This window comes from Idiotropiscis lumnitzeri, chromosome 15 (assembly GCF_059441095.1).
Source record: "Idiotropiscis lumnitzeri isolate Australia: NSW breed Sydney's pygmy pipehorse chromosome 15, RoL_Ilum_1.0, whole genome shotgun sequence".
Lineage (NCBI taxonomy): Eukaryota > Metazoa > Chordata > Actinopteri > Syngnathiformes > Syngnathidae > Idiotropiscis > Idiotropiscis lumnitzeri.
Genome location: NC_142405.1, coordinates 8,916,371 through 8,932,805, shown reverse-complemented (window position 1 = coordinate 8,932,805; position 16,435 = coordinate 8,916,371). Strand labels below are relative to the sequence as shown.

The 16,435-nt window shown below is 40.9% G+C and overlaps 1 protein-coding gene across 8 annotated transcripts in view; it reads right to left on the bottom strand.

Moving 5' to 3' along the window:
- caskin1 (CASK interacting protein 1) overlaps positions 1–16,435 on the bottom strand; it is a 54,464-nt gene that overhangs the window by 6,221 nt on the left and 31,808 nt on the right. For 2 of the 8 annotated variants that reach the window (XM_088316020.1, XM_088316022.1), the window contains exons 10-21: positions 14,910–15,027; positions 11,779–12,024; positions 9,017–9,121; positions 8,247–8,365; positions 7,580–7,661; positions 5,720–5,832; positions 4,087–4,197; positions 2,501–2,602; positions 2,229–2,367; positions 1,887–2,030; positions 616–1,754; positions 265–534 (exon numbers count right to left, since the gene is read on the bottom strand). In XM_088316020.1, the coding sequence (XP_088172146.1) occupies positions 265–534; positions 616–1,754; positions 1,887–2,030; positions 2,229–2,367; positions 2,501–2,602; positions 4,087–4,197; positions 5,720–5,832; positions 7,580–7,661; positions 8,247–8,365; positions 9,017–9,121; positions 11,779–12,024; positions 14,910–15,027 (2,688 nt within the window). The remainder of the gene's footprint in view (positions 1–264; positions 535–615; positions 1,755–1,886; positions 2,031–2,228; positions 2,368–2,500; positions 2,603–4,086; positions 4,198–5,719; positions 5,833–7,579; positions 7,662–8,246; positions 8,366–9,016; positions 9,122–11,778; positions 12,025–14,909; positions 15,028–16,435) is intronic. The other 6 variants (XM_088316021.1, XM_088316024.1, XM_088316025.1 and 3 more) reach the window with 6 other exon arrangements.

Here is a 16,435-nt window from a genome sequence, read left to right as displayed (position 1 = left end):
CGCCACAAGGCTCGTAGCGGGGGTTCACTGCATACTGATAGATAGATAGCTAGCTAGCTAGCTAGCTAGCTAGCTAGATAAATAGCTAGATAGCTAGCTAGATAGATAGCTAGATAGCTAGATAGCTAGCTAGCTAGATTGATAGATAGATAGATAGATAGATAGATAGATAGATAGATAGATAGATAGATAGATAGATAGATAGATAGATAGATAGATAGATGCATAGATAACATATATATATATGTATATATAGATAGCTACCTGTCCTTCTCCTCGACCTTGTCGGCGAATAGTCAGGCTTCCCTCCTCTGCAAACGGCAGGTTTTCTGAAGAACTACCACTTCCTCCAGGGCTTGGATTGGGGGAGGGTGAAGTTAGAGGAGGCTGTGAGGATTCAGGCTGGGAGACGACAGACAGTGTCGGCTGGTCCCGCCTGGCAGCTGCCACCAGCTCAGTGACGGGCCCACTAATTGTCCGCCGTCGGTTCACGACTTCACCGTCCAGACCGATGGTTTTGCGTGTTTTTCCCGCCTGAAAAATCACCAGAATCTTAATGTTGATCACAGCATAATGTTCACGACCCTATATCATTTAGGACGCTCAATTCCATACCTGCAGGAAGTTCTTTTGCAAGGCCATCCCTTTGGCTCCACCCCCTATAGAAGACATTTCCAGCATGGCAGCAATGCTCCTCACACTTCCCATGCTGTTTGTGTCCACCGCTCCCGTTTCAACAGAAATTCCAACGTCGCTGGCCCGCCGTTGTTGGTGGTAAGGCACATCCAGCAATCCATCAGTGGTAGTCAGCACTTGAAGTGACGCGTTCCCTTCGGCAAGGTTGGAGTTAGACGTTGATATCGCCGAGCTGGAGCGTTTGGGAGGTGGTGGGGGAGGCCCTTTTTTCTTCTGGCGCAGAGTGATGGACTGCGGCTGGTTGCGAGTTACAGTTTTGTCCTGGTTGCGGACAGAGTGGCTGCGGCTGACACGGTGTGTGACCGTGGCATATTTACCACCTTCTGCTCTAACGTTTGAGCCTTGGCCTGTGGTCATCTGCCCTTCCCCACTCCGACCTTTTCCAGCCGCCGTCCTCTCATCACACTCACCATCTGACGCAGCATGCCGGTTGAGACTGTTGGCTCGCTTCTTCTGGAGTGTCGAGGGATCTGCTTCATCGTCTGCAAGCTCAGACTCAGGTGGGAGACAGAGAAGTGGGACTTGTGGTTGTGGACAATCCTCCATCTCATGTGGGTGGTTCTGATGGTGGATTTGATTCTGCTGCGGGGACTGGACTGGAGCGCCGCGGTGGTTTGGAGACTGAGGGGTGTGTGAGCGTGGCGACAGAGGTGTTTCACCTTGGATGAACTGGGGGGAAGATCTGTGTTTGGACTGGGGAGAGGACGTGCTCTGGACGGAGGACGTGGAAGAGGATGATGACGTCCTGGTTTTAGTTGGAGTGTGAGGTGGCGTGTAGGGAGGTGCAGGCTGGGAGTGGGCGTGAGAGTGACGGTGTTTGCCTTGAGATGACACACTGCTTCTGTGGGAGGAGGTGCTTCCTTGACTGCTCTGCTGCCTCATTGTCCTTGCCTCCTTCTTAGGTGGTCCTCCTCCTCCGGAGTTCAACTCATCAGGATCTTTGTTGAGACTACGCGTTGCATGCACTTTGACCTCCTGAGCCGAATGGGTCATGGCATTCTGAAGCTCGCTACGCAACTCGCTGTCCTGGAAGGTGCTCATTTTTGGAGACATCACATCTATATGGACAAAAGGGGACTTTTTATTTAACCACTTCCTCACCTAATTTCTCAGCTTTAAATACAAAATGCTCAAACTAAATTGAAATAAAGTTCAACCCATTTTTTTCTATAAATCACCTGTCAACTCACCATCTGGGGGCGGGCTTTCCATTGACATCACTTCTTGCTGCTGCGTGATTGGCGGGGGCTTCTTTCGGAGGGAGCCACGTCCATCTGAGTTGCGCTGCATTTCAGCTAGCCGCTTCACCGCCAACATCAGCTTCTTCTGATGGCCTAAAACCGACAGGTTGGAATCAAACAAGGGGCGCGCGCCAGGTAACCATCAGATAAATAACTATTGGACTGATGTTTGGGGGGTAAAAAATGATGTCACATTCAGGGGTCCGATATCAACTAAATGGGATCGATTAATAAAAGAGGCCTCAATGTATAAATTGTCAATAATTTCCAAGATTTTACAGTCCATCTTACCTAGTTTGGTAATACCAATTTCCTGTAGGTCCTCCCATGTGATGTCCGTGATGAAGTCGATATTCTCGTAACCGTTCTGCACTAATACTTGGTGGTACTGACTTAGACCAATAGCACACAACCACTCTCCTAGACTGGCCTATAGGATCATGAAAAACAAATTGGACAAGACTGTTTGAAAAAGAACACACCGATTCAGCACATATAGTCATATAATTAGAGGAAGATTTTTTCAATTTAAATACGGAATGTGTGTTTGTGTTTGTACTAACAGGTTTCTGTTCAGGCAGCCACTCTGTGACGCTCAGTTTATTAATCTCTGTGGTCATCTTCTTTCTGTGACCTGGTTTAGTTATTCCAATGGCTGTCAGATCCTACAGACACACAACACATTGAAGTCATACATTGGAGTGACATGCGCAGGCTTTCATTTACACACACAGCGAAAAACAGTCGAGAAAGAAAGAGGGTGAGAAAAAGGGTCAGCGAGAGAGGGTGGAAGAAAACAAAGAAATCGAAAAAAAAATGCCAGGAAAGCAAGAACAAATGTCCGCAAAAATGCAGTAAAAGAGAAACTATTGAAAGATTAATTTTCCTCTTAAATCAAAAGCTCGACTAAAATATGTCGCATATGCCTTGGCACTAGAATCAATCAATTAAACAGCAACCACTTTGACTCATTTGGGTATTTAAGTGGATCACTTTGCTGGGCACAAACAATAAATACCACAAACAGCTATTTTTAAGTGCACGTACACACACGCACCCACACACACACCAACACGCATACACACACTAGGGATAGGACGTTTGGTATGTTTTGCACAGGACGATAAACATTTATCAGACCTTGACTGGCCATGGACAAGCGCCTGGTGGGCCGGCAGGCCATTCCTGTTTTTATTAAAATTTCCAATAACACAAAATAATAACAAAAAAATAATAAAATAAATAAATAAATTCACATTAAGACATTTTATTTTTTCCCCTGCTTTCTTCGAGACCGGCCCACAATTTAGAGTGGGCTTCCCATTGGCCCACCTTTAATATAGACAGCGAGTTGATTCAGTCAAAATATGATACGCAATATACGCAAACCTCTTTGAGATATGAAGAGGGAAATTATTAAACTATTAAATTCTTGGGTGATTCCCACCACCCTATTAGCGTAATTTGCTTTTTGTTGGTGGGCATGGTCGCCCATCCCGAGTAAATACTGCAAAAGGTGAAAAAAAAGTACTAAAAAAATATGCAGCTAAAAAATATGCAGCTTTCCAACAATGTGATAATGTATCACTCTACCAACTGAGACTTCTGTTAATAAAATGGGCTTATTTAGCACACTACAGTTCCAAATACCAACATGTTAATGTGTGATGACACACAAAAGTTTGACAAACGGGCTTGAACAGTGAATAGTTATTTCTGTGAAGTAGAACGGACACTATTGACTCAACCTTTCTTTGACTTTTTCAAATCTCCACATTATCACTCTTCTAAATCAAATTCTTCTAACTACCAAGTCATGTACATTTAAGACTAAAACTCATCAGCATGCTTGATTTGGTAGGAGACAATGTTTGTGCATCATAAGAAGAAAACTGTTTGGTGCATACGTAGGTGACATAAAAAGACAACCGAGGGTTAGATAGAGATGCGGGTCAACACCGGGGTCAACGTGACAACGGTTACACCAGGGCAGGCTTGGCAAGAGGCACATTTGAGTCATTTAAATGTGCACATTTGATACCAAAAGGTTTTTGCATGCAGGATCGAAAGGAAGAAGGACAGCACAAATGGAATCTGTGCAGACTCGTTGGAGGACCCTGGGACTGCCACTGGGGTCCAGTTGCCTTACCTCGGGGGTCATTCGGCTAATTGTGGTCAAGTCATACCCAGCACCCAGGAAGTTGGGAGCGTAGACCTGCAGCTGAAAGTCGCTCAGCCATTGGACAACTGCCTCTGAGCTCTACAGGAAAGAAGATAGGATGGCACTGTCACTGGTTCCATGTCAGCCACTTTCTCTCTACTGGGCCAAGTTGGGGCGCACGGGAATCCATGTCATTGCTGATATCCTAAATACGATTAGTAATAGAATGTTTAGAATTGTAACACTTACTTGCTTCTGTTTATCTGTATTTTTCATGAATATGTTTCATATACTATAAATTAATTAGTTATTAATTAATTAATAATGAATAAATTAAGTATTGAATATTTTTACAGGGATTGCAGCCTGTGGGTTAAAGTATTTAGTATTTTTACTGATTTTTTAAAAGCATGAAACGGTGGAGTAAAGATAAAGACATTTTAGGGAGATCAATTTTTTGGAAAATCCAAAGTAAAAGTGCTGGTTAACCACGATTTAAGGTACAGTAAATACCATGGCTTGTTTTTTTTTTTTTATTTATTTATTTTTGAATTTATTTTGTTTTTTACTAATTTTGCTAGCTTGTGGCTTTAATAACAGCGTAATGCGACCAAGACAATTATCATGTTGACGTGCCTGAAGAGTCCCATGCAAGAAGCCGGTCACTTTTCAAAATCAAATATTTGTCGGCTTCAAATATAAATAAACAGGAAGTACTGTGACGGGCCACGACCCGCTGGTTGGGGATTTTCTTTTATTTGAATAGTTGAATGCATTTAATTTTATTTCTTTCACTTTACATAAATTATTCAATTTAGTTACGATCCATTTTATTGCATTTTATTATTCCCGGCTGAATTACCTTCAGCAACTTTGTCAAATGATTAAACACTGAATACCGAGGGTTACAAGATTATTAGGGAACGTGCTAACAGATGGTCCTGAGAACATGACACATACACAAATACAAACACACGCACATACACGCATTACCCAACAATTCACAACAGCCACATTATCGGATCTCTGCTACAAGATCCCGTTGGCATACCACCTTTAAATAATTACAAAACAACAAGTGACCTTCATCGTGAGCCCACGCACGCACTTCGATAAATGACAGCTTGTAAACTCTCATTTCACACCTCTTGCGGCGAACTAATGTGCCCACGCTGCGCGTCGGCACACGCGCACACACACACGCGCGCACACACAACGACTAAACTGAGACTTGTGCCCCTCTCAGTGATCAATATAAATACATCTCGGTTAAAATATGTAAATTGTTGCAACGTAAAAACAGAAGCGCCAATGAAAAGGAGTGGATGAAAATTAAAAATAGATAGAGAGGATAACAAAAAGAGCAGGACGGGATCGTTCACATGTACATGTCACAGAGCCACTTACCGTGTCATGGCCGCATCCGAACACTCGCAGCACGGATGAGGCCAGTTGTGAGAGAAACCGCTGGGACATCTTGACGTGTGTGGGTGCGCGGCAGTGTTTCCGCTTTGGTCAATTTGACGGAAGGGCTAGATTCGCTTCATGCTGCTAATTGCGGTGTGTGTTTGTATTAAAGAGGGAGAGGAGTGAATCTGTCTGGACTTTGGGATTGTCCTACCTTCCCCTCGCCTGGTGCCTCCCCCTTCCTGTTCATTGTGGCATCATAAGGCGGCGCTTCGTGGAGAGGGCAGCCGGATAGGCTGGATGTCCGAGAAGAGTTGGCAGAACCTACTGGGAGAGATATCATTGGCTGTGTTCAAAATATCACCCGACCATTGCAAACGAGCATCAAGCAACAGATGATTTGACTTGTTTCTCTAAATGACTTATCAGTGATTGCCAATCATATTCGGTGTTTGACAAGCACCGGTCATATTGCAGGCTTGTCAGCCAATCATTTCCTCACTCTTCCCTCCTACATCCACCGCCTTGGCCATCTGTCTGTAAAACAAGCCAAGGTGAGGGTATTTATGTTTGGGTGCTTCTGTGTATATAGAAGACACAAAGTCAATTCTTAAAAGAGCAGAAGAATATTATCCAGGGTTTTTTTGTTACTTGACTCTCCCTTGTTTGTCCTCAGTTTAACACGCCTCCCTCTTTGTTGTCCTCGTCGCTTACATAACATTGGCAAAAAGAAGTAGTTCACACTATGTGCAGGGGTGGGGCTTACTTTCTTCTGGTATTTTCGTAGATGCACGCAGGTAGGATTGGGTAGTTTGCGCCATTGTGGGTGTGAACACAGCTTTGACGTTGTGGTAGTCGAAACTGGCTCGCTAGAGTCCATGCAGAAAATCATGATGATTTACTGTAAAGATGTCCAGGGTAATTATAGATCACCGCTGTGACGTGGGGAATTGGAGAGCACCTTCTACCTCGAGCGAGCATACGTTCAATCAAATTTTCATTCTAATCGAGAGCTCTAGCAGGACTACTCATGGACATTCCAAGCGCTGTCCTGAAGTTGATGCTATAAAATCTTAGCAGTGTTCTTAGGTTCATTGTCTTGCTGAAATATGAAGCATCACTCTCAGGGTTATTGTAGTTTGGGAATTTTAATTACATCCATCCATTATCTGATCCGCTTGATAGTTTTTATTTCATTTTGGTGTTAGGTTTTTTTTAAATTCACCGTTAATTAATCAAAATAAATTGATTTGTAAACGAAAATGCTTTTATTTAACCAAAGTTTAGTTGTAGCTATTTTGCATGTTTCCATTAACTTCCACTAGAAAAAAAAAAAAACCTTAAAAAGATGCTCCCACTATCATGCTTCACTGTAGGGTGCTGTGAAAGACAAGTGATGAGTAGTGCCTGCTTTCCTCCAATCATACGTCGATAATCGTGCCAAAAAGTTCAATCTTTGTCTTGTGATTTCTGAGAACTTTTCTCCCATAATCCTTTGGGAAAACTCCAGGTAGTCTCCCAAGTGCATTTTAACAAGGAGACAGTTCTTTCTGACCACTCTACCATACAGGTCTGATTGGTAGACTGCTGCAGAGTCGGTAGGTTATCCTTCTGGATCTTCTATTTCTCAAAGAGGAACACTGGAGCTGTGACAGAGTGATGACTCTGACTAAGGCCCCTGCAGCCCAACGACAAAGTTCAAATTGGTGGCTAGCTCTAAAATTCCTGGTGGGTCTAAACCTCTTTGATTATGGTCCACTCTGCTCATTCGGACCTTTATATGGACAGAAACTCTTCAGTATTCCTTCGCAGCTCGTAGTCGGAAGAAAATCCCGTCTCGGCTGTAACATAACGAAACACTTTCAGGATAAACTATATTTGCAGTGTTTGGTGTTTTCCACTGCGTAGAAAAATTGGAGGTGATTCAATTTGCCTTTCAGAACCCCTCTTGATGCATGTTGTCCACAATTTGGGCTGAAAAAGTTTGGATTCGGTAAAAGCGGCAAACCACCAAGTATGACATATAATGTCAGCTGTTTGAAAGTGATTTTGGACTTTTTCTTGAATGTATTACCTGCAGGCTGGTCTACAGACTTGGACTGCTCCAGTAAATGTTCCTTGGCTTTGGCAGATTGAGACAAGACTGTTGCTAGAAGCTGTAATCATGCACAAAAAAAATTAAAAAAGGATATTCACATAAGCGTTTGCAAATAATCGGTGTGCGCATTCCGTATGCAATACTTTGACATTTATTTTTCAGTGTATTATGTACATAATGGACTAATCGATTAATTAATCAATCAGTTGGACCAGATATTTTAGTCCCATCTGATCCTTAATTCTTCAGCATACTGCATTTTTATATCGAATACGTATTCACCCAATAATTTGGTCTGCATTGTGCATAAACTAATGAGCCAGTTGCACATGCAGAGAGATGTCCCTATCTTTTATTCTTTGTCTGCCCATCACAGTTTCCCACATTTGCATTTGTAATTGCCTCATTTGTCACAATCTGAATTGAGAAGGAACCAATTTGCATCCTCTGCTGTTAATGAATCCATCAAGGTGAAAGCATGGACCATCATTAGCATTCATTTGGACTCTTCTCTTATCAGTCTTGTTTTTTTTTTTTTGTCATTTCAGCAGGCTCAAATATTGACTTCTGAACAGCTAATACCTGGGAATCTATCTACCTCTGTAATTTGTAAATTGCTAATGTCAGACTCTGTGTGTGATACCTTAACCCCTTCAGCCTGTGCATGGAGGATGTGTGCAGCACTTCCAGCGCTCTGACCACTGCCTGACGACCTCACACTGGTCACACTGCCAGAACTCGCTAAACTGCTGCGGTCTCCACCTGCAACACACCCACATACACAACACACAAAACACACACACACACACACACACACACAGGGACGTATATGCATTCATATGCATGCAACCATCCAAAACAGTTTTATTGCACGCAAATGCATGCATGCAACACAAAAATGGACGCATTCGCGCACACAGATCGAGTGGTTTAGCGGATATCCAAGACAATGTGGTCATCGGTAACTCTCCTTTGAAATGCACTAAGCAGCATGAGATGCGATGGACTGGATGGAAAGTGTTGTGAAAAAGACACACTTGTCATTGTACATACAGCACACACACAGGCACACACTACACTGCGCTCTCATTTTTGTGCTAGTCTTCTTTCTCTCCAGACTTCCATACATACACACAAGCCAAAGACCAATGCATATGGCTGCAGTCCGGAACATAAAGCTCAGCGAGTTTAGCTAAGCTTGAGATGGAAGGACAGAGGAGCATGACTTCTCGCAGGTCAAAGAGTATCTGATGACCTTTCAATAGCCAAATCATTTTTTTTTTTTTTTTTTACACAATGACTGGACGGAGTTTTCCCTTATGGAATTTTTTTTGAATGGACGCCAGATACTGTTTGATGCCTGGTTTGGGGTTTAGAAGAATTTGAGGGCTCAGCGCAGCGCGGCTCAGTTACCTGCCACAGGCTTGCGCAGCACCCAGATATCTTCGTTGGAGCCTCCATGGGGCCCACAGGACGTGGTGGGGGAGCTGTGAGGACTTGCCTCTGAGCCACGACAACCTTCAACACAGGACACTAGCGTTAGCTGCTAACTGGGGCCAAATTTGCTCCATTTGCTGCTGTTAGACGGAGATTTTGCGTAATGTTGGGAAAACGTTTCGAGTTGCCAGATTTACGAGTTGCTTTTGCTGTCAATTGGTTTTATGCAAATCCACGTGGAACAATCGAAGTCATATTGCGGTGCGTTTTTGCCAAATACATCCTTGATGCTCTGTTAAAGGGCTCCACTGAAACCTGAAGAAAATGTTAAGACGTATAGAAGGTTTATTGAAGGTTTAGTATCACTAGCTGTCATAAATTTAAGATAGTATGAGGTAAAAATGGGACCTGTGTCATTAAAATTTTGTTTCAATCGTAATAAAAAATGACAAAGCTTAAGGTGTAACGCCGTCGAACACAAATGATTTTTTTTTTAAATATAATTTTCTAGGACGTAGAACTGCACAAATCATAATCAAATTGAACGTCACAAACCTTATTACAAGGCCAATTAGTAAAAGATAATGAACAAAAGCCAAAATTATGTATATAATAATTACATTTTAATTCATTAAAATAAATTATGACTGCATTTAGTACCGGCAGATTTTTTTTTAACGTCCTTATTAGTTCATATTTGAAATAAATCAAAATTTTAAACTATTGAGTTATCTCCAACTTAACTTTCTGTTCTCTGTTCCCATTTAAATATTTCGAGAAAGAGGCTCACTCGCACACACTTGCACTCTCATTACACACTCACACCCAAACACAGAAAAAATACGGAATATAAATATATGAAAACATGTATAAAGCCATCGTACATAAAAAATTCAGAACATGATTTTCTGTGTATATACACGTGCCATAATGTACATACACATACATATATAACACAGCCGTCGATTTGTGATTATATATGTCGGCCTTTTCAGAATGAGGCAGCTGGAAGTGCATTTGGAGAGTGTCGTAAACCATTATAACCATTGGAATAGTTTATAAATGGTTTAAATGTAGAACCGACGGTGCTCCAGTCAAACAAACAAGTTGCACAAGTTCTTTTCAATGCATGAAATCACACAGCTCCTTCTTGTGGCCATTTTGCATCCCTCCAGGGGATGTCCAGCAACGGATCTCAATGATGAATTGATTTGAGTTATGCAGTTAAATTAAACATGTGATTTGCTGTTTTGGGCAAATTAACGTGAGTGTGAGGCCTGGAGGAATCAAAATGAACTTCTCATAAAAAAACCTTCAGTTCTGTAAACACATTACTTATAAAACCTTTTTGTAACCTTTGTGAATTTTTTTCTTAAGGCTCTTGCATAATACATGACATTTTCACCAAAATGTCTCCCTTGCAAACATTTGCGTGTGTACAGTTGCGACCAAATGTTTTGAAACTGACTTCAGTTTTGATTTTCATCAATTTCAGTTTTCAAATAGAGTTATTCACATTGCTTCTGTATTGTGTGAAGTCACATTTATTTTTCCACCAAGAGTGATCACCTCACCTGGGAGGAGTCAGCATTGTAACTATTGACTTTTGGCACAAATTTGGTGAAATGAAAGTTGAACGCTTGCATCAAGTGGAAAGTGTAGTTATCGCTTTTTTTTTTTTCGTTAAAAAAATGAAAAGTTGAATAAGTAAGGCACCAAATTCAGCATATGTTCCTGATATCTTTAAGAAGCTGATTTATGTTGATAAAAAGGACAGCACCCTTTATTGCCGTGTACTGTACAGTATACACCAGATCTCAAGAACTGTTCGGAAACATAATTTAATAAAATATGATTCAAATCAAAATGAGCTGGAGGACCGAAATTAATGACTCGCAAGTTAAATACATTTAAGGAAGAGACAGTATAGGGGCGTGACATTGCTCTTGAACTACACGCAAGGATAGAAAAATGTCGACAACAAGAGTTGACTTGGCGGACAATACTGCACAGTTATCAAAAGTGTGTGTGCGCGCGTGCATGTGTGCACATGTGCATGCCAGGGCTGCCCTCGTGGTTGTCAAAACATAAACTACTCAAACGACTTAATAAAAAAATAAAAATAAAAAAAATCAATGAAAACAATTACAAAAATAAACAACTCAGGTGTGCTGTGACTCAATTATTTATTGAGTTTAACCTTCGCTTTCTTACAGCTCGTGAAATGCGCTACATAAATAAAGTTGTCTTGTATCGTGTCAATAAATTAAAATTAACACGCCAAATGATTCAGCTTTACCAGCAATTGCATTTTTTCATCATTTTGATTGTTTATGTGTAGACTATCCACAAAAGTGTTTTCTTCTAATAATAATGATGATGATGAAGATGATGATGATAATAATGGATTGTGTAATTCACAACCCAAAGAGGGAATTTGCTTCTACTATATTAATCTTTTCAAGTAATGGCGTAGGTTTCAATAATGGAAAATGAACACAGCATCAACGAAAACAAAAGCGAGTCAGTATGAATAACATAGTGATCTACGTAAATAATGATCAATAACAGAAAACTTTAAAGGATGCCTTCTTGGAAATAATTAAATCACTAATTATAATCTTTCATCGCCAATTAGCTTTGTGAGGCCGTTTGATTTAAAGAGAAGAAGAAAGCATCCCTTGAAGTTTTAATATTAATAATAATAATAGTAATAATAGTGAAAAGGGGGCGTGTACCTGGGGCAGTGGGGGTGTCTCCCTGTGGGGTTGTCACGGGCGACCTGTTATAGCCAAAGGAAGTGAAAAGTGGAAGCAGTGGCTGATGGGAATGTGGTGGAGGAGGAGGCGGTGGAGGCAGGATATGGATCTGATGGAACGTGGTGTCGTTGCCGTTGACTACCACGTTGGCAGGGGCAACCGTCGCCGGGGCAACCAGCGGTATCTTTTGAAACTGTTGAGTGCAAATGACTGTGCTGGCCAAACCTAGATACACGCACCGTGACGACACACACACACAACCAGCCAACAGTGAACCACCGCCACGAAACAAACGACAAAAAGGAGACATAAGAAACATAAGAAAAGGGAGGGGAAAAAAAGAAAAATTATAAACAAAGAAGGTTAACGTTAAGACTAAAACAATGAGGAGGGAGTTCATGAAGCCACGTGATCATCGAGGGAAAAACAAACAAATGTGTGTGCTCTGGTCATGAAATGGACATGAAACTGAAAATGATTAATTGAAAATGATAATCAGAAGCAACATTTTAATGTCTGCCTTTTGCAAACTTGGGAATCGTTTGGGCTAACTCAGCAAAACTGAAAATGTTGACCCATTACACCGTTTTTTTTTTTGTATGAAATCTGCTACAAATATCGAATGCATTGGCTTTCTATCCTGCCTTATACGAAAGGAACGTTACGTGAGCTCAGTGTCATGCATTTTCAAACTGGTCAATGCATGACTGCTCGACTTGAATATTCAATAAATACACTGATATCCTCAACTAGTCGCTATGCAGTATTTTATTTTTCAGGTGTGTAAATTAAAAAAAAAAAAACATTAAAAAAAAAAAGATTTGAACCAGAAATTCAATTTGCATTTAAAAGATGTGAGCATATCGAATCGAACGGAATCGTTCAAGCTAGGTATCAAATTGTCATATATTGGAGAGATATATTCTTACTGTAGTTACGCAAAATGACAAAAATTTTTTAAAAAATCATTGCATCATACGCCCTCCAGCCGTACCCTACTGAATCAAATAGCCATCCATTCATCCATTATCTGAGCCGCGTTTTCTCAAACGGACCAAGGAGCCTAACCCTAACCCAACTTCAGGCAGTAGGCGGGGTCACCCTGAGCTGGTTGCCAGCCAATCGCACAGCACACAAAGAGGAACAACAATCCGAGGACAATTCAGAGTGTTCAATCAACCTACCATGCATGTCTTTGGAATGTGGGAGGAAACCGGAACACCCGGAGAAAACCCAAGCAGGCACAGAGAGAACATGCAAACTCCACATAGGAATATTATCGACGGCAATATTCGTCAGATTGCCATATATGGGCATCTGCCCCAATACTTTAGTCGGACGTGTATATTGACAATTATATTGACCGTAACTTGCTACATATATGGAAAATCAAATACATGATGAATGGAACTTGTCAATGGGGATATATGGAAGGAAAAAAAATTCATAAATGGATGTGAAAAACAATTAAGTAAGACCACTTGTTAGAACAGTTAGCACGTGTTTCCGTGATTACGACGCATAGATTAGGTTCTATCGTGATAAGTGATCAGTTCCCAAGTATGAAGATATCAAAGGTGAGCATGATGCTGATGGGGGGGGGGGACCACTAGGACGTCACAGACAGAATGTGACACATCCAAGATGAAGGAGACCATCTCACATACATATTGACTGAGACAAGTGGATACAAAACGCGACAAACAGAACTACCATCGTGAAAGATAAACACCGAAACACATTAAAAAAGTGACACCAGCTTGTGTGTGAGCAGTGAAATGATGTGATGGATCTGAACCGGAATGTGATCTTGTTTGTCTCACCTGCTCAACCTACCTGGTGGGTCATTTAAGTTTATACAGAACCGATTATTTATACCCGGTTATGGACCATTGAGGCTGGATTCACACTGCAAGTCCAAGTGCACAACTCCAATTTTTTTGACTGATTCCGAACATTTCAAGTGACATATATCAGATATGTCGTGAAACAACCTGCATGCGCGGACAGGAATTGCATGAAAATAACTTCACAAGTGTCAACACTTGGCAATTAAAACACAGATGCAAAGCATTGTACAATAGATAAATGAAAGATATTTAACATTCCATACCGTTCGGTTGGCTTGGGCTGACGCCCGCAACAAATTTAAGGGTGAAGTCAACTCAAAAATTCTCCACACTATACCATGGTCGTTGTGTCGTGGGCAACTGTGATGTCATTTTGACTTTCATTGTGTCACACGCACTATACATTGTTAATCCAGCCTCAAGGAACTGTTGAGGAATTACTCGTTTTATTTTTGCTTTGAATAGGGCGACCAATTAGCTGTGTTTCACCGCAATTTTTATAAAAATTTTTTTTTTTTTTTTTTTTGCATTATAATATTTTACTCTATAGATAAAGTATGCAGGAATTAACTGTACTGGCCTGTTGACTTCTACCAAATAAATTATATAAATGATAAATAACTAATAAATACTGCTAAAAATAAATTAATTGGACTCCTAGTGCTGGACTTTTTTTTTTTGTTTAGCCTCTTTCAACTCGCTATTATTAAGTGTAAAGCATGGGTCTTCAATCCTGTTCTTCGAAGGCACCCATCCTGTATGTTTTCTGCTGCAACATAACTGATTCAAATAATCAGGATCATGAACGGGCTTCAGCAAATCTTGCTGATTATTTGAGCATTTGAATCAGGTGTGCTGCAGTAGGGAGAGATTAAAAAAACATGAGGAAAAGCAGCGGACGAGGAACAGGATTGAACACTCCTGATGTAAAGTGTCAGCCACGAGAGGTGAATAAACGCCGATTGGCGGTGGTTTTGGTGACTCAGCGGGTGCCTTCATTGTCAAGCACTAAAGAGTGATAAATTCCCTCGGTGAAGTCGAAGCAGCTGCGTCGAGCGGAATTGCGTGCGACACAATATCGCCTAAAGCCTCCAAGTGTGAGAGAAGATTCTAACTCTTTTGTTTTCATTCAATTCTGCTTGAAATGACACCTCTTTTGTTCATTGTCTTCGATTTCATTCTGTCGGTTAGTTTTCGTCAAGATAATTTCAATTTGCAACACACATGCGCGCACACACAATCGCACGCTCATGCACATACCTGTTCGTTTGCTGATGACCTCCACCATGGTGGAAGGGAAGTAGCCCACCCGATCATTTCCTGTTCGGTTGTCATGGATACAGCCTTTCCAGCGTCCATCAGGGTGCTGTTCCAACACCTGGCAGATAATAATTTACACACGTGACGATATATTCTTTGGGTAGTGAATCTATTTTAAGAATATATTCGACCAATAACTCCCTATTTTAAAATAACTTATTTTTCCCCTCAATTTCTTTCAGGTTTGTTCTTTTTTTTGTGCATTGATAAAATATTTGGCCCTTTTTTCTTTTTCAATTTTTTAATTTATTTATTTTTAATTTATTTTTTTGCGTAGGCTCCACCCTTCCTTGTGGAGTTTGCATGTTCTCCCCGTGCCTGCGTGGGTTTCCTCCGGGTACTCCGGTTTCCTCCCACATTCCAAAAACACGCCTGGTAGGTTAATTGAACATTTTCCCCAGGTGTTAGCATGAGCGCAGATGGTTTTCCGTCTTTGTGTGCCCTGGGATTGGCTGGCAAACAGTTCAGGGCGTCCCCCGCTTACTGCTCCTTGACCCGCGTGAGGAGAACCAGATGGATGGATATTTGTCTGATATTTATATTTGACTGATGATCTTAAACAATAATAGGGGGAAAGTGCAAAAAAAGAAAAAAACATTTTCAAGGTACTTTGAGAGGGTTTCAAAATCTTAGATAGCATTATTCAAATGTTAACAGTTCGAATGAATAAAAAATTCTGAGATGGCAGAAAAGCCAATGTTTTTTTTTTTTTTTTTTCAGGCTCATAGCAAGGAAAAAACAAGACACTGCTTGCCTTCCCTAACAGTCATAAATATTCATGAATGGTGCCGGAGACTAAATGTAGGCAGTAAATACGTTTCTCTCCGTATGCGTCGCGAATGAGAAATGCTGAATTAGCTTATTCGAGCGTATTAATCAACCCAAAAGAGGGCACTCTCTCAAACAAAACTGCTTTCTCAATAACTTACGCGTCTGGGACGTGTTAAATGGGAATTGATACGTTGAATTGACACCGTGCAGAGAAAGAACGGATTTTGATTATTGGATTGATTCAATTCAATTCAAATGTTTCTCTCCTCCGTCCGATTAGGAGAGCCAACACGAGCTCAGCAAAACCTTGAAGAAAATCGTTAATATAAAGTAGATCAGTCTATGAATATGATTTCCTTTTGGAAATTTGATATATAATTGAAGTTTTCTGTCTTTTTGTTGCTTGAATGAATTCACCAACAGTTTGACTTCTGCCAAAAGTATGTCTTACAAATATTTCCAAGTGTGAAGTTTTTTTAATGAGGACATTTCTGAACAGACTTCTACAAAACAGAACTTTTTATCTGAAACTATTCGATAGAGCTACCTGTGTGCTTACAGTTACAGTTTGCATATCCATGTTTGTGAGTTGCAAAAAAAAAAAAATCAGTTAAGCTGAAAAATGCAATTACCTTTTCGATAGCTAACGTTCCAGGCTAAAGATTCCATCCACCTCAGAAAATGCTCTGAAATAT